Below are 20,357 nucleotides of genomic sequence, written 5' to 3'. Positions count from 1 at the left end.
GGGCATCAGGCACAGTGCCTGTCGGCATGAGCACTCGCCTAGGCTACTAGTCCTTAGTTAACTTGCCCACTAGTAAGGGTGCCTGTCACAACAGGGTGGGGCCTGGAGTGGTCCTTGTCCCCTCTCCACTGGTGATGCAGTACAGGAGGGTTGGAAACGCTGCTTGTGAGGTCTCACATTGCACTGTGGGTAGGAGACACTATCAGGAGAAGCCAAAGCTGACAGCACTAACATCTTTGAGAGTTGGTACCAAGGATGCCTAACCCACGGTGTTTTCTAAAGTGCTTCAACCTTGCTTCAGCCAGCAAAGCTTCCCTGAGGCTGGCCCGGTGTTCGCACACATTTGGCACCCAATACGTGTTTGCCGAATGAACAATCATTAACCAAGGCTTCAGTTGGGCCACATGGCCCAGGATGCTGCCCCTGCTCCACCTGCATCCGCATCCCACCTTGAGGGTAGTAGGGGCTCTGGCTGTGATGTCACTGTTCCTTTGACATGAGCCACACCCGATTCTCCCTACAGCAGGCAGGATGTCAGCCGCCGTTGTGCTGTCCCGGGAGCCCTACATGTGTGCACAGTGCAAGACGGACTTCACGTGCCGCTGGCGGGAGGAAAAGGGTGGTGCCATCATGTGTGAGAACTGCATGGCATCCAACCAGAAGAAGGCCCTCAAGGTGGAGCACACGAGCCGGCTGAAGGCTGCTTTCGTGAAGGCGCTACAGCAGGAGCAGGAGATCGAGCAGCGCCTCCTGCAGCAGGGCGCTGCCCCCACGCAGGCCAAGGCTGAGCCTGCCACCGCCCCACACCCCGTGCTGAAGCAGGTGAGGGGCCAAGGCCAGAGTTGTGGCCTGGGAACATGGGCTGGGCGGCCTTGCCTTCCAGGAGAGAGGCCTCATTCCCTTGGCAGGGAGTTGTCGCTAGCAGGCAAGATGTTCAGACATTCTCTCCCACACTCGGCGATCATCTGCCTGGTTGTTAACTGTGCATCTAAATTGCATTTAATGGTGGCATTTGGTGGTGAAAATACTAATTTGCAGTTTCTTTAGATTTTGTAGCTTTCACTTGCAGTGTGCCGGCTGACAAGTGCTTCTTGTCTAAAAGGACTTTTCTGAAAGCCACATTGAGATACAAAAGGGGCGTTTGGAAGAAATGTTCTAGCTAAATTAAGGAGAGAAGCAAGTTTGAAGTCAAGTTTTTTTTTTGGCTGCTTTTTTTTTTTAATTGCTTTGCTTTCCCACCCCAATTTTTTTGTGTTCTTGGAAGTCATTTTGAAACTCACTAATAAACACATCTTCTCAAGATCCCTATGTAGTGGGTAGCTGTGCTGCCCTCAGGAAATTCCTATCCTGTGGGGACTAGGCCTCATGCAGCCACAACTGCTGCCCTTTGGTCACTCTAGGTCACCCTAGGCCAGCCTCTGGACAGTGCTGACCTCGATTTCAACCCCCATTTGTGTAGGTCATAAAACCCCGGCGTAAGTTGGCGTTCCGCTCAGGAGAGGCCCGCGACTGGAGTAACGGGGCTGTGCTACAGGTCAGAACTGCGGTGCCGGGAGCCCCCTGCACCGCGCCACCAACCAGCCCTCACGCCCCAGACCGTGACCACGTCCGTCGCCGACTGTCACGCTGCCTGCGTCTGTCTGTCTGTCTCTCTCTCTCCCTTCCTTCTTCCCCCCCTGCCTCGGTGTAACTTACCTAGTCTCCTGATTTTGGACTTTAGGGATCCCGTGTGGGTGGGGAGAGGTCAGCCAGAACAAGGAGAGGCCGCGCTGAGCATCTTGCCCTCTGTTGCCCCCTTCCCCACATGAGCTGTTGCACCCTCTCTCCACTGTAGGCCTCCAGCCAGCTGTCCCGGGGTTCGGCCACAACGCCCCGAGGCATCCTGCACACTTTCAGCCAGTCACCCAAACTGCAGAATGCAGCCTCGGCCACAGCCCTTGTCAGCAGGACCGGCAGACATTCCGAGAGAGCCGTGAGCGCCGGCAAAGGCAACGCCACCTCCAACTGGAAGAAGGCGCCCCTGAGTACAGGTGGGCAGCCCCATGGGGCTCAGAGCGGGGACCTTGCTGGGATTGGGTCCGTCCCTTCCTTATTTTTAACAAAGACGTGTGCACACACACAAGTGAATGGAAATGGCACAAAGGTTCCTGAACCCACAGACCTGCTTCCTGAGAGCAGCTGCCTCTGATTCTTCAGCTTTGTCTCTTCTACTCACTAAATAGGATCCCTGAGCAAGTGGTAGTCCTGTGTAAATACTAATCACCCTCGTGTCTCCACCCTCTACACCCAGACTCTCAGCGCTTGACCCCAAACTGGTGGCAGAACCAATTTAGGCAGCTCCATCCAAGATCAGTGCACTCTATAAGCATATATGCTCATTTCGCCAGCTCACCCCCTACCCCTCCTGCTATAGAGAATGCCTCTCTTTGCTGTTATAGTGTATCTTTCTCGGTGCACTAGCTTCATTTCTTGCTTATCCAGTGTCCTTCATTACCTGCTTTGTGGGAACCCTCTTCCTGCCCTTTGCCTTGAACAGGTCAGGTGGTGCAAAGTACAAAATAAAATGAGAAAGCAGGCAGGAGGAGAGGGACCCTGGGACGGGAACTGGGATTTTAATTGAGGTGGGCAGCAAAGGCCTCTGAGAAGCTGGCATTTGAGGAGCAGCCTCGGGGAGATGGAGACCCTTAGGTGGTTGTTCCCCAGTTTGCCACAGCCCCACTGTTCCTGGGTTGCTCTTGGGTCATCCTCCACACCATTTTTCCTGTTTTTTTATTATTTGCTGGTCTTAAGATGGAAGTTAAATATTTCTTGTGTCTATCAAAAACGGGAAAGTGAAATGTAGGCACAAAGCGCTGAGAGGAGGAGATGGGAGAGAGCTCGCAGTGGAGCGAGTGTCCTGTCTCCCCTGCCCTCCGTGGTCGCTGCATCCTTGTAGGAAGTAGAGGCACTGTTGTGAGGTCCATCTCACTAGTCAGAACTGGGAGAGCTGGGCTGTCTGTGCAAACAGAACACAGAGCCAGCTGTGCATGCAGCTGACCATGAGTTAGAAACACGCTCAAGTATCAGACCTTGCAGAGGAGAGTAAGCTCAGGCAAGTTCATCCAACTTCAGAAGAATTTGAGCTGCCTTCTTCAGAGATCAGAGAGCATTTGTAAACAAACCAGGCAGAGATACTTTTGCTCAGCATGTTTAAGATTATAGCTAAGAACTCCCAGCGGGTCAGAAATTCCTTTCATGGGAAATTTGAAAGTATATGAAATAAGTGGGTAAAGTCAAATACGAGTGTCCATGTGTATATGCAGTGATAGATAGTAAACTGTGTGAAAATTGTGCGCATTAAGGGTAATGTTTGAAAGGGAATGTGAAGGCATAAATAGTTGCTGTGTCCAACTATTTGTAGGATTGGAGGTAAAAGTGTCATGGCTTAAGAACAGCAATTCTCAGAAGAGTTCTGCTAGCACTCCTGGTCACCCTGGCTTTCTGGATGGTAGTTTGAGGAAAACTGGGCAGGACCTGGCCAGCAGGTTTCTGGAGTGCTGCCCTTGAATGCACAGGAAGGGCTCTGTGGTAAATTTGACTTTGGAACACTTGTTCCACAAAATATATTAACCCACCAGAAATACTTCTGGTGACACAGTGACTCTGGTCCCTGCTGCAGCTGGGACTCCAGGGCAGTCCTTACCCCCAGGCCAGCCCAGAACCTAAGTGTGCTGGTTGGAGGATGGGAGGGTGAGGTGGGGTCATTTCTTCATTTTCCAAGTATAAACGTGATTATGTGTTCACTGGAGATGTGGACAATACGGAGAGAGGATAATGGCAGGAGCTGTCATCTACACCAGGAGAGCAACTGCTGCACACAGGGACTTCACCCCCGTCTGCCTCTTCACTCGCACGTCACGTGTGTGTAAAGGCCAGCATGTAAATAATAAAGAAAAAAACAGGATGTGTCCTACAGAGGGATCATGCTGTATTTGCCATTCTGTGTCCTTCTCAATGTTTTAATGAGAGAATGTTACCATGTCATTAAAAAACTCTTTGAGGACGAGATAGGTTGTAAAGGCTATATAGTATTCCATCATACTGGATTGCCCTGTTGCACAGTTCAGTCATTTGTAGTTGTTTGCTGTTTTAAGTAGCACTGCGGTAAACACCTCAGTTTTCGTAGTTCTGGTAGCTGACGGAATCTCTGATTATTGCCCCACATGTAGGGCTACTGTGGCAGAGGCTGGGAACATTGTAAAGGCAATTGAGTTAATAAGCTCTCTTCAGCTTCAAGGATAAGATTTGTACCATCCATGCTCAGTTCGCCCAGCTGAGGCTGGGGTTCTCCCAGGAGCCTTCTCCGACTGGTGCCGTCGTGGCCTGTTGCTCTGCTCTGTTGCAGGTGGGGCCCTTGCATTCGTCAGCCCAAGCTTGGCAGTGCACAAGACCTCCTCAGCTGTGGACCGCCAGCGGGAGTACCTCCTGGACATGATCCCGCCACGCTCCATCCCCCAATCGGCCACGTGGAAATAGTGCGAGCCGGGCCCAGTGGAGGATAGGCTCCCTCCTCCCTCCCACCTGGCCCCACCACCCTCCACTTGGGAAGACACCCTGCTCCCCAAGAGGGCGAGCAAACGCGGGCCCAGCTGCAGAAGTGAGAGCTCCGATCTTGGCTGCAAAGTCTCGTCGCGGCTGGGGGGTTGCCGCTTCACAGGTGGACCAGGATTATTACTGGGGGACCTTTCCCGTGGGCTTTCTTCCTTTCTTTGCCTTTAGTTTGCCCAACACCAGCAGAAAAGCGGACCTTGGGGGCTGGTTCTGCTCCTGGCGCTCCCCTTCGGCCCCCATGGACGGCTCACCCTAGACACTGTGACACACTCGGGCAAGACTGGCGCCCGGGGCTTCTGAAGTTGAGTGGAGCGTTCTGTTTTGTTTTTGCTTTTCCCCATCTTAGCCTCCTAATCTTTGACTGCCTTCCTTCATGGCAATCTCTAGGTTGACAGATTTTTTTTTTTTAAATCACCTGATGATGATGGAGTTTAATGTAAACCATGCAGACCCAGGGTTCCCTGCCAGGCACGGCCCCCATGCCCTGGAGGGTGGGCCGCAGACCACCCAGCCCTTGCTCCAGCAGAAGGCCTCTGCTGCTGCTCATCCCGGAGACCCCCAACCTTCCACACTTAGCAGAAGAACAAACTGCAACCCAGACCCAGCCAGAGAGCCCGGGAACCTGGAAGCCGTGCGCCACCAGTGGAGGAGGGAAGAGAGAATTGGCAGCAACATCCAGAGCCTGAGTGGGAAGTTGGAGGGGCTGGCTGTTGTGTTTTTTTTTTGTTGTTGTGGTGGTTTATTTTATTAAATATCTTCCTTTTCTTTTCCTACTTATTTTGATGGACAACGTCCTAAACCCTGGCCTGTGCTCCTGTCAGGTGTGTCCTGGTGGGGAGGTGCCCCCCCCCCCCCGACTTCAGGGTTTATGTTCGGGTCTAGTTTAGAACCTTCCCTTGAAGCAGGGCCATGCTGCCAGGGTTTGCCTTCAGTTTTGTTTTTGTTTTTTTTACCCTCTAGAGTCTACAGAAATGTCTTACAAAGGATCAGGTCTGCTCTTAGTTGTGTTTTGGTTTGGTTTCTTCCACTCCTTGAAAATCAGTCCATGAGGAAAGGCAGAAGCTGTTATGTGTGTGCTGCACACGAGCTAGCTCTGTGCAGGTGCAAGGGTGTCATGTGCACGCACACGTGTGTGGAGATGGGGTACGCTGCTCCCCACTTCAGCCCCAGCCCTGGTTTTCCTATCCATGCAGTTAGGGACTTAATTTAAAATTCTTATTTTGTAGGGCCATATTCTTTGACTACACTGCTGCAACATTCTAATAAAGGCTCATTTAACCCCCCTCTCATGTTGTGTATCAGTGTTTAGAAAGCATTTTTGACATGCAGTAGAAGACCTAGTTTTGCAAAACGTTCTAATGTTTTGTTGTGTAAAACCTAAGTTTCTTACTGATTTTTGTTCTGAGTGCATAACGTAGACGGGCTGAAGGAGGGGAGGGCAGGAAAAGGGTGGCTTTCATTCCAAGATCCAGGGAATTGGGAGAAAGGAGGGAAACTGACCTTCAGGAGGGGGGTGGGGAACGGTGTGTTTTTACACCAAAAAATCAAGAGTATGCAAGCATTTCTATTCCTCGCATTTTTCTGTGTGCCTGGCAAATAAATACCTGTCTTATACTACTCTGAGCTGTTAGCTCTGTCTGTTCAATGACATGGGCCAGATTTTCCAAATCCTCCAAGAAAGAGTGCCCGGCTGGCCTCCCCTGGCAAACTGACCTCAGTTCTATGCAGCAAGTCGGGATCAGGTGTCTGGGCCAAGGTCACCTCTGCACTGGGAGGTGCACCACGGTTGTTGCACCCCCACAGGGATTGACTAGGTCTGTGACTCGAGGGCCCCGAGCCAAGCCACACACGCTGGCTCCCAACCCCATCTCCCTCAACCTCACTCTCCACCATGCTCAGGAACCACCTCACCTCACCTGGCCAGACTTTCCCAGGCTGTTGAATAGGCCGTGAGTTCAGTCTAAACTGATCACAGGCGGAGGGCAGGATGGCCAGGCTCTGACCCTGCCTCTGCCTCCTCCAGCCCAGCATTTCTGGAAGCATTCCCATAGGAAGGACTTGCTGCGACGTAAATGTAGCTTTTTAAAAAAAGGGGTCAAGAAGGTGAGATGCCTTAATCTTTATAAGTTCATTTCTACTGTCTCAAAACTTTTTTTTCCCCTTGAGTTTCCCCTTTGCACTGTAACTTCTGTGATAAGCCCCAAATGAAGTGGTTCTGTGATGAAATTTATGTTACAAGAAAAGGCGTTAAATACCTCTGGGTTTGGGAAGGACGTTAAGGGTATTCTCCCGGTCCCAAAGCCCACCCCTCAAAATCAGCCACAGCTCTGGGAGCCTGTGCTGAGAGGACCCGGTTCCCTGGAGCCATGAGAATGTGGGAGTCCCCAGTCCCAACTGAAGATTGTAAATCCCCAGTAATGTGTGATAGGGACCCCCAAAAGCAACTGGAAACTACTCAGAACCTCAGCTGTTACATGAACTGGGGTGTGGGGTTCACCGAGCTTACTTCCCCATTTTGACAGTGGGGGGAGCAGCTCTGAAACGGCTACATGTATGTGGGCCTGCGTGTACACGTGGATGCTCACACAGATGAATGTGTCTACGTGGAGCTGCCCACGGCTCTGGCCATCCTGACCATGTTGTGGGGAGTCCAGTCCCCAGTATCCCATGTGTGCTGTTGGGACCCACACCTTTGATATGGTCAAGAGTGGCTTTTCTCTGGGAGGTGGTGGGTGCAGGGATGGCTCTGCTCTTGTCTGCTCTAAGACCTACATGAAGCAAAAGCTCACTCTAGTGCAGAGGGAATGAAAGGCGACAATACACCCCTGCTGTGTCTTGTGGCTCTTGTGTCCCACATGTCACTCTCCTATGGGCAGAGAGACATGGGGAGGAGTTTTCTATATGATAAATTCTCATCACAGGGGTGTAAATAATGAAAGATAGTCCTTGCTGCTCTGCCATAGGGTTTTTCTTTGATACCTAGTCATGCTGCACATGGTGTTTGCCTAAAGAACTCGGATGAGCTTTTTTTTTTAAAAGGACCGCTTAAGTTTTATAATCCTTAACAAAGAAGGTGTACTAGACAGTTACACTAGTGTAGGATATTTGGGAGGTGGTTTGTTTTGGTTGAGGGGAGGAGGTTGTCACTTGTATTTATTGTGACTCTAAGTCTTTGATAATAAATGTGAAAAAAAAAAAGTCGGCCACTGAACCGGGATACGAGTTCTAATAAACAGACTGGAATCAATGGCTATACATTGTGTCATGAGGAAGTTTTAGAATCTGAAGGATAATAAAGAAATGGATGATGTGTTGGCTGTGTTTTTCTTTTGTCCCCTCCGCCCTAGTTTTCCTGCATTGTTTTTGTCCCCACTTTGGGGCAGCTTGAAGACTTGGGAAGGTACAACAAGGTACCTTTGTTAACAGGAAAGCAAAGGATAGGATACCCGCTTTTGGGCTGCTTTCAGACCTCACTTCCCACAGGTATGGAGTCCTCAAGCTTGCCTCTGGGCCTCCATCTCCACCAGAACCTGGAGCTTTGTGGCCTGTTTACCCACAGCATTGGGAGTGGGCTGAAAATCCAGTGGGTTTTGCCCCTCGGGCTGGCTCCTGGCCATCACCAGCCTCCGTCCCAGAGTGGTGGGCTTTTCTGGAGTGCTTTTCAGGCTTGGCATGGCACTGGGTCTGCTGCAGGACATGATGCTGCAGATGTAGATTCTAAGCACAGAAGGTGGGAGCTACCCAGCTGGCTCTGAAATCAACAATTCCTAGTGATTTACTTTTCACAGGCTGACACACTTTCAAGTTTTATTCACAAAATGAGATCTGTGAGCACTCTGACGAATTCCAAAGTGCATAAAATGTGACCCTATTTTCCTAGGTGCTTTTTGTTGTTATTTCATGTTACTGGGGCATCCCTGCCTGGGAGCTGAGGGCTCTCGCCAGTGGCCACAGCCAGCCTGGTCTCACCTGGGCAAGGCACAGAACTGGTAGAAGACATGACTGAAATTCAACCCAAGCCTGTCTTGCTCCTGTGACACTGATTGGTGCCTCACACCCCCAGAGACTGGCTGAGAGAAGCCCACCTCTGGGGCTCCAGTTAGCCCTCAAGTGAGTCTTTGCTGGATCAGGCACAGGCTCCCCCAGGGACCAAAGGCAAGTCTCAAGCAACTTCTCCAGCAAACAAATGGGACACAAGCCCTGGTCCCTGAGACCTTGTCCCCTCTGAACTGAGCCTTAAGTCTGTGGCCATAAGGTGGGAGGATCCCCAGGCCCATTGCTTACACAGATTAGTCAGTGCATGTGTCACACTCCAGCATTGGGATCGCACCTTGCGACAAGGGCACAGGAAGAAAGAACGGGGTGTTGGAGCGGGGGGAGGTGACCTTTTAGGCCAAGCCTTGAATGAAGAGAAGGGAAGAGGGCAGGAAGTGGGAGCAGTCTACACAAAGGGTCAGAGGTGAGACCACGCAGGGCAGGTCAAGGACAAAGGAGAATAGTGTGCCTGGACCTTGGAGGCAAGAGGCAAGGATGTGGGTTTTATTCTGAGTGTAGTTCAGAGCCTCAAGAAAGCTTGGGGGCACAGTCCTCCAGTGAGCCATAGCCCCTCCCAACAACCCTGAGGATGGGTTCCTGCTTCCATTTTCCAGGTTGGAAGCCTGAGGTATGGCCCTGGTCAGGAGAGGTGCTCTTCTAAACTAGGATTGGGTTCTTTGTCTCAGCTCCGAAATGAACCAGCCCAAATAGGAGCAAGGCATTTCCCCTCTTAGCCTCAGTTTCTCTGCAAAATGAGGGGGTTGGGGTCACAGCCTTTTTAAAGGGAGCGAGGGGGGAGTTGGCACCTGAGAGCCATGGAGGGTGAGTGAGCAGAGGTGGGGCATGGTCAGACCCATAAGCTGCCCACCACCCTCTTCAGGGACTGTGGGGCTCAAGTGGAGGCAGGTAGGATAAGGGCTTATGGTGGCATTTTCCATACACCCCAAATGACGACAACCATTGTCACCAAACCCAGTAAACTTATCACAGGCAATAACCCCCCAATCTCCCCCAGACCCTGTGGGGTCCCTCTCTAGGCACCAGACACACACCTTTCCCTCTGCACCTCCTTTCCCTCTCCATTCCAGCCATCAGAGCTTCCTGGCGTTCCTCAAACACACCAGCTCCATTCTGCCTTGGGAACACTTGTTTTCTGCAGTTTGCAAGTGTTTGATTCCTTCTGGGCTCAGCTCAAATGTTGCTTCAGTCCACCCCTTGGTCACCCCCACCTGGCATTTAGCACAACTTACAATTATTTTATTTCTACACTATTCTTTACTTTTGACTTGCTTCCTCACTGAAAGCAGGGATGGATTCAAGCCATTCTGCTGAGTCCCAGAGCCTGGCACACAGAAGGCACTCAAAAAATGCATGGATAAACAGAGTACACAATGAACCCGGCATATTCATGCCCCACCCTCGATTCTCCCCACCAGATGCTTACCCTCACCAAAGAAGGGACCCTCACTAAGGAGAGCGTCCACCACCTCCCCAACTCACTTTAGACATCTCTGGGTGCAAATCCCAGCTGTTCTTGAGCAAGTGATACCTATGAGGGCCTCAATTTCCTCTCTTGCAAAAGCTCAGTTTCTGTCGAGGCAGACGGTCTCCGCCCCTCATCGTTCCACCCTTAAAACACTAGAAGGGTGCTGGGGTCCTCTCTCTCTAGTCCAGCACCCACATTCCCAGGACCATCACAACGCCCAGGGACGACTCCAAAGCCCGCCAGGGTGGGGAGCCTGCAAGGTTCGGGTTCGAAACCTCCCAACTCCCTTTTCACACCTGGAACAAGAACCTCCACAAGCCTTTCTCTAAAATGGGGCTCCTGACCCTACCCCGGGAGCGATGTCCCCCGCCCCCGCACTCCGTTAAAGGGGGCCATCGCTAGAACCAGGTGCGAGAAAGAGCGCGTTTATTGCAGGTTCCAAGGGGAGCAGCGTCCCGAGCACGCCTTCCCTCACCGGCATGCGCAGCTGGCCGGGGACGGACGCCCTTCGCCTGCGTCCGCTCGCTGGCAGCTTCTCAGTGGAGCCACTGCCCGCCGCGTAGCCGCCGCTCATTCCGCGCAGGCGCAATGCTTCCGTCTTCTCTCGTCCCGCCCCCTCCCAGGGTCTTCTCGAGGGGGAATCGAGGAAGCGCATGCGCCCTCCTGCTCTCGGGATCCTGGAGGAGGAGCTAGATTCCAAAGCCAGGCGACTGCTGCGCCCGGCGTCTTGGGAGTGGGGAAGGGGGAAGAGCGCGTGAGCAGCGGCGCGCGGCGGCTTCGCGGCACTCCAGAAACGCGCTGCTCGCGCGTGCGCTGCGCTTGCGCAGTGCTCGGGGCGGCGGGAATAGTGGGAACCCCGGCTTCTAGCCGGAGTCCCCCGCACGTAGCCAGCCGTTGCGCGCTACTTGGCCCGCGGAGGGCCTGGCCGACGGGCTGAACTGCAGCAACTCGGCGATCAGGGCCTTGCAGCGCTCGGACAGCTCGAGGCCGTCGGGGTAGAGAACGCCGCGCTTCTGGCGCCGGGGCAGGCCTGCGATGTCTGAGTCGTCGAAGGGCATACACCCGGTGACCATGACGTAGAGCACGACGCCAAGGCTCCACACGTCGTACTTCTTGGGGTCGTAGGGAATGCCCAGGAGTACCTCGGGCGACGCGTAGGCGGCCGAGCCACAATAGGTGGTGCTCAGATCCGGGTAGCCATGCGCCTGACGGCCGAAGCCAAAGTCAGTGAGCTTGACGCGACGCTCATCAGGGCTCAGCAGCACGTTTTCGCACTTGAGGTCGCGGTGCACTAGGTGATGGTCGTGCAGGTAGCGCACAGCGCCGGCGATCTGCGCGAAGAGGTCGCGCGCTTGCCCCCCTGGGATACGCCCGTTTCGCTGCACGGCCTGTAGTAGGTCGGTGGCGGCAGCCTCCATCACGATGTACAGCTTCCCATTGCACACCTCAATGAACTCGAAGACGTGCACGATGTGCGGGTGCCGCACGCCTCGAAGGATGGACAGCTCCCGTGGCAGGAACTTGTTGACGAAGTCGGGCGGCGCGCGCCGCCGGTCCACCACTTTGATGGCCACCGTGCCCTTGTACTTTTTGGACGTGGCCACCTTCACCTTGGAGTAACTGCCCTCGCCTATTGTGCGGCCCAGCTTATAGCCGAGTTCGCTCAGAAGTTTGTCGCCCGACATGGTGGCGCCTGGGGCGCGTGGGGAGCAGGAGGCGGCTGCTGTCGGGGGGCGGCCGGACTCCGATCTCGGGCCTAACCCATGGTGCTTGGCACCTGCACACCCGCACCCCCATGTGCCCACTCCCGGGCCCCCGCCGCCGCGGTGTCTTTTATTGCCCAGGTAACAATTTCTGCCTTGTGAAGTGACCGCGGGCGTCACCCCCGCCTCGGGGTGGGGTCTCCCGCAGGACCCCGTCCCGTGGTGTCCCCCAAATCCCTAAGGCTTTGTGACTCATAATCGCTCTGGATGGTCTAGTTCCCGATGAGAGGAGACTAGCAAGAGGTCCCGACAACCACCGGGAGTGGAATCCGTGCCTGGGATTTGGGCGATTCCTCATGAGTCCGAACCTGAACAGCAGCCGCCCTCCAACTTAGTGTACCTAGCCATGACCCTGTGGAGCCCTGGACTGCCCGCAGAGCCTCCTTAGAGGGTAGAAAATGGTAAAGAGACCTGGCTCCCACCAGAGCTTGGGGTTTCCGACTGTCCCGCACATCGCTCCAGAGGGAAAGTGAATAGTAAGTCTTCTGGTGCAAGGACCTAGGCGACCAGACGGACTGCAGGCGTTGACACCGACTGAGCCAGCCCCATCTGGGAGAAGAGGAAATAAGAACTCTGCCGCCGCAGATGGGCCGCGCGGTCGACCCCAGGCCCCACTACCAGAACCCTCCCACGCACTGGAGTGGATGCACCAACGCCCTAGGTTTCCCAGCCGGGTCCGAGACCTGTGCGGCAGCTTCCGCCACACTCATCATGGCGGCGACAGTCGGTGCGTAACTTCCTCCCGCGACCGGAAGTGGAAAGGTACTGCAAGCATGGCGACATCGAAGGTGAAGCAGGACATGCCCCCGCTGGGGGGCTACAGCCCTATCGACTACAAGCGGAACCTTCCGCGTCGGGGACTGTCGGGTCAGTGTCGCCCTGCGCCGGGGTGTCAGGGTCTGGGTCTTCTGGGCGCCGCCGCTGGGGCGGGGCGCCGGGGAGTCTAGTGTACCTCAGTTTCCCCTGAGATATGACGGAAGGCGGAGCCCTGGGGACCCGGAGAGCTTCAGTAGTTACTACAACTGCTGCAGTTTGTCAAGCGTTTAGTAAGCCTTTTGCGTACTAGTTGTTCCAGCCCAGGAGGTCGGTCCCATTAATTCTCATTTTACAATTATATGGAGATTGATTTAGCCCGCACCCCAAGTCTTCCGCCACGCTGCCATTTCACAGGTCGGTAAACTAAGGCTGAAGAGAGGATGCGACTTTCCCCGAGGGCCACCGAGAGCAAAGCTGGGGCCGAAACCCGGAACACTGAGGGAATTTAAAAGATGTTCTGTACAGTGGTTCCTTGCTGGTGGCCCTCACCTACAGGATGTCCAAGGAATATATATTCTTCAAAATTTCGAATGTTCTAAGTAACGTTTTAAGCAATTTTAACACAAAAAAAAATGTACGAGAGAAAGTAAAAGGCGCCCATACTCCGCACCCAGGGTTAACAGGGAAATACAAAAAATAATGTGAAACAACTTAAGAATGAATACTTTGCTCTAACTCATCGAACTTTTCATTTAAAATGTGTGCATGTTATGCAAATTATGCCTCAATTAAAAAGCAAAAAAAAAAAAAAAAAAAAAACCGTGGGCATGGTTTAAAAAAAGTTGTAATTCAGACAGTAGAAAAGTTAACGTGAGGTGAAAACTCAAATCCTTTCCTGCCCCTGCTTGGCTTTCTTGTAAAGCAGAACAAAGGTTAGCAAACTTTTTCTGTAAAGAGCCAGATAAATATTTTATGCTTTGCTTGCTAGGTGGTCTTTATCCACTGATGCTGCTTTTTTAAGACTTTACAAACCTAAAAGTGTTCTTAGCTGGAGGACCATACAAAAACAGGTTACAGACTAGATTTGGCACCACATGGGCACTTGACTCATCCTAGAGCAGAGTCAACGAATATAATGTGATCTGAGTCTCCATTTCTTTTCTCGAAATGTAGCTACACCCAGGCCAGGGCACTCCTCTTGTACACTTGTGTGTGGCATGAGGTCTGTTTATGAATGTATACTTCTGTGACGTGAATCCAGAACAGGCTGCAGAAGGATTCCAGCCCCTGGGCCTCCCTGGCTCCCCACAGTTAGCATCTCTTTTAAGTCACAAATGTGGCCTTTATCCTGCTCCTCCTCCAGTTCATGACACAGCAGTGCCTCCCGTGTACCCTAAATGCCACTGCCTGGGGTTGGGTCTCCTAATCACAGCCCTTTTCACCAACTGTAATTATAGCACATACAGACTCACTCCAGTCTTTCCTGGCCTCAGAAGAGTGAGGAAGATAACCTCTTCTGGTGTGTAGTCTTTGTTTATGTACCTGCATTTAGTAATTATTGTTGACTTGGTGCTGGGCTCTGTCCTGGGGGGCTTATGGTCCAGCTGAGGAGACAGACATGTCACTCCATAATTTCCTGTTGTGGCCAGTGGTGAGGCCTGGGGTAACCAGGGCCTGCCTTAGCCTGAGTGGGCAGAAGGACCTCTCTGAGAAGGACTTCCCCAGGCAGGAGGAGCAGCACATGTAAAGGCCCTGTGTTCTCTCCTACACCCCACCCTCATCCTCTGTCCTGCAGGCCCTCTAGCCTTGCCTCTTTAGAGATATAGCCACAAAAGCTTTGTCCACGGCTGCCCCCTCTCAATCAGTCTTGCTCTTGTTAAGCTTGCCCCAGGCCTGACACCCACTCCCCTATTCTGCCTGGACCACTCACCGCCAGCATCCCAGAACATGCCAGGCTGACTCAGGCCACCTTTTATCCGTGCTGCCCCCAAAGTATCTGCTACCCCTACCTTTCCCTTCATCTCTCACACTCAGCTCTACTCACTCCTATACCTAGAGAGTGGCCCTTTCTTTTCTTCTTGTATTTTTAAAATTTTTATTGAGATTCACCTACCATACCATATAATTCACCCATTTCATGTGTACAGATCACTGATGGGTAGTATGTTCACAGTTGTGCCATCACCATGATCCAAATTTACATTTCCATCACCCCAAAAAGAAATCCAGGCCCCATTAGGAGCCCCTCCACATTCTTTTCCCCCACCCCTGACAGGCACTCATCTGCCTTCTGTCTCTATGGATTGGCCTCTTCTGGACATTTTGTATAAATGGGATCATTCACTGTGTCCTCTGTGGGTCTGGCTTTTCTCGCTTAGCATGATGTTTTTATTTTTAATGTTTATGTTGTGGTATGTTTCAGTGCTTCATTCTTTTTTATGGCTGAATCATATTGTATGGATGGACCACATTTTGTGTATCCATTTACCACTTGATGGGCATTTGAATTGTGTCCACCTTTTGGCTGTTAGGACCAGTGCTGCTGTGAATATGCCTGTATTCAGGTTTCTTTGTGAACGTGTTTCATTTCTCTTAGGTGGAGTGGAATTGCTGGGTCTCATGGTAACAACACATTTAACATTTTGAGGAACTGCCAAACTGTTTTCCAAATTAACTGTACCATCTTACATTCCCACCTGCAATGTATAGGAGTTCCAACATTTCTGCATGTGGACAACATTAATTATTTTATTTTATTTTTAAAAATTATTTTCTGTTTTTGAAAATTTTAGCCATCCTAGTAGGTGTGAGGTGGTGTCTATTCTGGTTTTGATTTGCATTTCTCTGGTGACTAATGATGTGGAGCATCTTTTCATGTGCTTATTGGCCATTTGTATAGCTTCCTGGGAAAAATATCTATTCAGACCCTTTACATGTTTTTATAATTCAGTTGCTCATCTTTTTATTATTGAGTTTTAAGAGTTCTTTATATATTTTGGATGCTGTTCCCTTATCAGATCTGTGATTTGCAAATACTTTCTCCCATTGTGTGGATTGTCTTTTCAGCTTGATGGTATCATTTGCAGCACAAAAGTTTTAAATTTCACTAAAGTCCAGTTCATCTGTTTTTTTCTTTTGTCACTTGTGCTTCTCGTGTCAAATCTAAGAAACCTTTGTCTTATCCAAGATCATAGAGACTCCTCTGTTTTCTAAGAGGTTTATAGTTTTTGCTCTTACATTGAGGTCTTTGAACCATTATGAGTTAATTTTGAGGGGGAGGAAGAAGGAGCACACTTTGTTCTTTTGCATGTGGCTATCCAGTTGTCTGATTTGCTGAAAAGACTATTCTTTCCCCATTGAATTGTCTTGGCACCCTTGTCCAGAATCAATTGACCATAAATTTGAGGGTTTATTTCTGGACTCTCAGCTCTGTTGCATCGATGTACATGTCTATCCTTACGCCAATGCCACAGTGTCTTGTACACACAGCTGTGTGAAAAGTTTTGAAATTGTGAAGTCCAAGTCCTCCAACTTTGTTCTTCTTTTTCAGAATTATTTTGGCTAATCTGGTCCCTTGCATTTCCATATAAATTTGACAACCTGCTAGTCAGTTTCTGCAGGACTTGGGAGGGGAAGTTGGGATTCTAATGGGGACTGCCTTGAGCCTATACCTCGGTTTGGAGAGTGCTGCTGTCTGAACCATGTTAAGTCCCAGTCCATGAACACAAAATGAGTTTCTGATTATTTAGGTCTTCTTCACGCATGGCCCACACCCCCTTCTGGGCATGCCCCTCGTTGGCCTCTCCGCAGACTGGCAGCTCTGGAGGCACAGACATCCTCTGAGGGCCTTGGGCCTCAGCCTCACCGCCATTAGCGAGGAAGAGATGAGTTGGAGCTGCATCATCATAAAGGCTGCCTTACCTCAGCCTTGGAATGTCTCTTAGAGATGAGCCCACATGTGGGTGCCAGATGTTGAGGGCAGGGACCTTCACAAGGACAGTCCAGGTCTATTCCCTGGGGCTGGGTCAGAAGAGGAAGGCCCTGGGCCTCTGTGCAGCTGTTGAAAAGAGTGAGGCAGCTCTGATGAAGCTCTCCCACCCAAGGAAGAGAACATTGGGTGCCCAGCACAGGTGGTCAGCCATCATCTTAGAGCCCTGGGTGCACTGGGAGTGGGTCCTGGGCACGTAGGCCTCTCAGGAGAGGTCCTGCCTCTGAGCACAGGAACCAGGGTGTGCTCGCTGCCATAGCCCCCATCATGTGGAAGTATCTTACCCGGAGCTCATGCTTTTAACAGGTTGAACTAAAAGGGTTAAAAAAAAAACTGAACCAGTTTCTCAGTTATCTCTGGATCCAGCAGAGGTGCCAGATAAGACTCCTGCCTGAGCCAAGCTGAAGAAGAAAGAGCCCCCACTTTGTACCCCCACGAGGCCCAGGGAGTGGCTTTACCCACTGCTTGCTGGTTCTTTACTGGGTGTTACTGGAGCTCAGCCTGGTTGAACTTGTCAGTTCATCCCAGCAACCAGGAGGTCTGTGCAGAGAAGAGACTGAGGCTGGAGAGATGAGGGGGTGTGGGAGAAGCCAGTCCCAGCCAGGCCCCGGCATCCAGACCTCCTTGAAGACCCCAGCAGGCCCACAGCCTGTCAGTCAGAATTACAGCACAGGTTCCCCTCGGGTGCTCAGTAAATACTCATTTTAGTCTCTGTCTCCTGGAGCCCTGGGAATGAAGTTCAACCCGCTGGGCTGGGAAGCAGCAGCACCCTGGGGGCCCAGGGGGTGGCTGGGTGGCTCCTGCAGGGCACTTCCTGCCTCCAGCAGCCCCATCCAGCCCCCTGTGGACAGCACACACAGGTGGCCCAGGCAGCCGGGACCACCATGGAGCTGGGACCAAGTGTGGACACCATCCTTCCCCTTGAACCGGCAGGCTGACTGGGAACCAAACAGCCTTCTAGTAGATGCTGGGGCCTGGATCACCCAACCATAAACATTTAGACCATCAGGCCCCCCTGCAGTCCCTGCCTGGCCCGTACCTTGCAGGAACCTGGTGTCAGGGCAGAGGTGTTACAGCCGCAGCAGCCTGCAGCCTGATGTCCCCTGCCCGCAGAGCCGGAGAATGGGATGAAGAGTGGTCTCAAGCTGTGGAGGAAGGGGGTGTCTGGGAGGGGGGCCGGGGTCCACAGAGACAGAAAAAGTAGTCTGAAGAAACCCACACTAGAGATGGCACAGGCCATCTCTGGGAGGGGGTCGTGGGGGCTTCCACCTTCTCCCTCATTTGTGTCTCTGGAGCGTTTGCACTATGACTGGATTATGCCTCACAAGAGGAAACAGCAAAGTGGCATGTCCCATGTGCAGGGGCTGAGCCGGCGTCCCCTTTCCCCACAGGCTACAGCATGTTCGCTGTGGGCGTCGGGGCCTTGCTCTTTGGGTACTGGAACATGACGAGGTGGAACCGCGAACGCAGGTAGGCTCTGCCCTGCTGAGGCACGTGGGGACGTGCGCCCATGGACTTAGTGTATCTCGGGGTGCACTCCTCAGGGAGTGCAGGCCATGACCCAGCAAGTCCGTTTCCGGGCTGTATCCCCAGGGAATGACTGGCCATCAGATGTTCACTAGGTGCCCCTTGACCTCCACTGCTGGGGGCCCAAGGGTCCTGGTTAGGACAGTCCCTCGGGCAGAAGTAGAGGCCCAGGATTCACTCTCCTAGCGAGTTCTTGTCAGTGGTGACCAGTGACGATACAAGGGCTTAAAAATCAGTTCACGCAAGCCATTGGCTGTGCCAGCCCAACAGGGCCTGAGGGACCCAGGCCTATAGTGGCCTTGGCTCGGACTCTGGCCGCCTCCAAGCTTGCCCAGTGCCCTGCTAGGTGGCTCCTTCTCCTTGGCTCCCGACTGCCTGCCCCCCTCCACCCTGTCCCACTCTGTGTTGTGTGTCCTTAGCACCCACTGTGGGCTTGCTTCCCCTCAGGAGGGCAATGCTGGGGGAGGCCCGGCACGTGGAGGGCATTCAGCATTGTTGAGTGAACTTAGGAGCACCTGTTGGGTGCTGGACACTAGGGCTGTGGTGGGGGCAGCGGCCTGGAGGGAGCTGCTACCCTGGGGGATGGGGAAGAGGTAGGGGGCACTGAAGTTTACCTAGTCCATTCCTTGGGCTGCCATGAGATTCCTGGTGATGAGGGGACAGGGCCAGAGGCCACTCCCTGGGCCACATCAGTGAGCACTGTTCTCCCCACTCCCCCTGGCTCAGACAGGGCTGGTGACTTGGAAGATGCCAAAAAGCAGGGAGAGAAAGGAGCTGCCTGTGTTACTCACACCCCATGGTTATTTTGAGATGAAAGGGATGTGGTTTTGTAAGGCCCAGAGCCCCATGATGAACGTCCCCTCCTGGTTCACTGCAATCATCAAGCCTGGGCTATTTTTAGGATTAAAAAAAGAGTTTTTAACTGAAAAGAAAATGTGAAGCCAGCAGTCTTGTGGACTGACGACGTCTGTGCCAGCTACGTGTTGCCCTCCCCCCGATCTTGGGCTCCTGGTGGGCAGAGCCCACCACCCAAGCCCTTCCCACTTGCTTGCCTCTTCCCCAAACCCCTTCCCAGGGTGACATGTGTCCATCGACCACATCATCTCCATCCACCGCATCCCACCTTGATCTGATCAGAGTGTTGGTTTTGGGGTTTCACAGGCGCCTGCAGATCGAGGACTTCGAGGCCCGCATCGCGCTGATGCCTCTGTTGCAGGCAGAGAAGGACCGGAGGTGGGCCGCTGGGACCAGGTTCAGGAGGTCACAGGCTTGAGTGCTTCAGCCTGCAGCGTGAGACAAGGCCAGAATGCACATGGGGACTGGCAGCTGTGTCCTTGCACACAGCTTCAAGGGCCATTGTCATCCTGGGAGAGGACCCTAAACTTGACTTGCAGCAGAGACCCGAAAGGGAGAATGGAAAGGCTTCTGGGGGAGGGGCATTGGGGCTGGGGCAGGACGGCAGTAAGTTTGCCGGGAGGAAGATAGGAAAGGAGAAGAGGGGTCAGCGTGTGCAGGGTTGAAAGCTGGGGGAGGTGATGGGGAGGTGGAGCAGGGACGGGTCTGGCAGTTTCCAGACAAGGGACCCTTGGGGTGGTCAGGCCTGTCCCCCAGCTCCCACTCTCGCTGCAGGGTTCTCCAGATGCTTCGGGAGAACTTGGAGGAGGAGGCCATCATCATGAAGGACGTGCCGGACTGGAAGGTGGGTCCTTGGCAGGGAGGGCAGGGGTCTAGGCCACTGCAGAAACGCAGCCTCCCCCAGAAAACCTTGGGCTGAGGGTTAGTGGGTGCCAGGTGTGAGAAGGGAAGGCAGCAGTTTTGGGTGTGGGCACTGTGGCCACCAGGCCTGGTGGGGTTCCAGCAGGCTGCATGGGCCTAAGGGGTTAGCTGCACCCCTACCCGTTCCCTACTCTCTCCACAGGTGGGCGAGTCCGTGTTCCACACAACGCGCTGGGTGACCCCCATAATGGGCGAGCTCTACGGGTTACGCCCAAGGGAGGAGATACTCAACGCCACCTATGGCTTCATATGGTACACATAGGGGCCTGCTCCCCTCAGACCACTGGACCTCCACCTCCCCACTGGGAGAGAATAAATGCTCTGGAGACTGCTCTGCCTGTGTCCCAGGGACTGAGTGATTTGGGAGGGGCAGCCAGGGGGTGTCACTGGAGGTGTGGGGACTAGGTAGAAGCTGCCAGTGGGATGGTCCCTGGGT

At 52.9% G+C, this 20,357-nt stretch overlaps 3 protein-coding genes across 11 annotated transcripts in view; 2 read left to right on the top strand and 1 right to left on the bottom strand.

Moving 5' to 3' along the window:
- Positions 1 to 7,902, top strand: part of GATAD2A (GATA zinc finger domain containing 2A) — a 92,528-nt gene extending 84,626 nt beyond the window's left edge. For 6 of the 9 annotated variants that reach the window (XM_074350343.1, XM_074350340.1, XM_074350348.1 and 3 more), the window contains 4 exons: positions 524 to 822; positions 1,460 to 1,534; positions 1,835 to 2,030; positions 4,385 to 7,902. In XM_074350343.1, the coding sequence (XP_074206444.1) occupies positions 524 to 822; positions 1,460 to 1,534; positions 1,835 to 2,030; positions 4,385 to 4,515 (701 nt within the window). In that variant the 3' untranslated portion in view covers positions 4,516 to 7,902. The remainder of the gene's footprint in view (positions 1 to 523; positions 823 to 1,459; positions 1,535 to 1,834; positions 2,031 to 4,384) is intronic. The other 3 variants (XM_074350344.1, XM_074350346.1, XM_074350345.1) reach the window with 3 other exon arrangements.
- A 2,920-nt stretch (positions 7,903 to 10,822) lies between these two features.
- On the bottom strand, positions 10,823 to 12,458 carry TSSK6 (testis specific serine kinase 6). The gene has a single exon (XM_010972213.3). The coding sequence runs from the start codon at positions 11,794 to 11,796 to the stop codon at positions 10,975 to 10,977; it is 822 nt and encodes a 273-aa protein (XP_010970515.1). The 5' UTR covers positions 11,797 to 12,458; the 3' UTR covers positions 10,823 to 10,974.
- Positions 12,459 to 12,486: 28 nt separating this feature from the next.
- NDUFA13 (NADH:ubiquinone oxidoreductase subunit A13) lies at positions 12,487 to 20,255 on the top strand. Its single transcript, XM_010972212.3, has 5 exons — positions 12,487 to 12,741; positions 18,010 to 18,088; positions 19,307 to 19,378; positions 19,775 to 19,844; positions 20,064 to 20,255. The coding sequence occupies exons 1-5, from the start codon at positions 12,519 to 12,521 to the stop codon at positions 20,181 to 20,183; spliced, it is 564 nt and encodes a 187-aa protein (XP_010970514.2). The 5' UTR covers positions 12,487 to 12,518; the 3' UTR covers positions 20,184 to 20,255.
- The last annotated feature ends 102 nt before the right edge of the window (positions 20,256 to 20,357 follow it).

Source organism: Camelus bactrianus, chromosome 22, assembly GCF_048773025.1.
Source record: "Camelus bactrianus isolate YW-2024 breed Bactrian camel chromosome 22, ASM4877302v1, whole genome shotgun sequence".
NCBI classification, from domain to species: Eukaryota; Metazoa; Chordata; class Mammalia; order Artiodactyla; family Camelidae; genus Camelus; species Camelus bactrianus.
The sequence above is the reverse complement of the archived record's forward strand: the minus strand, read 5'-3'. Positions and strand labels throughout refer to the sequence as shown.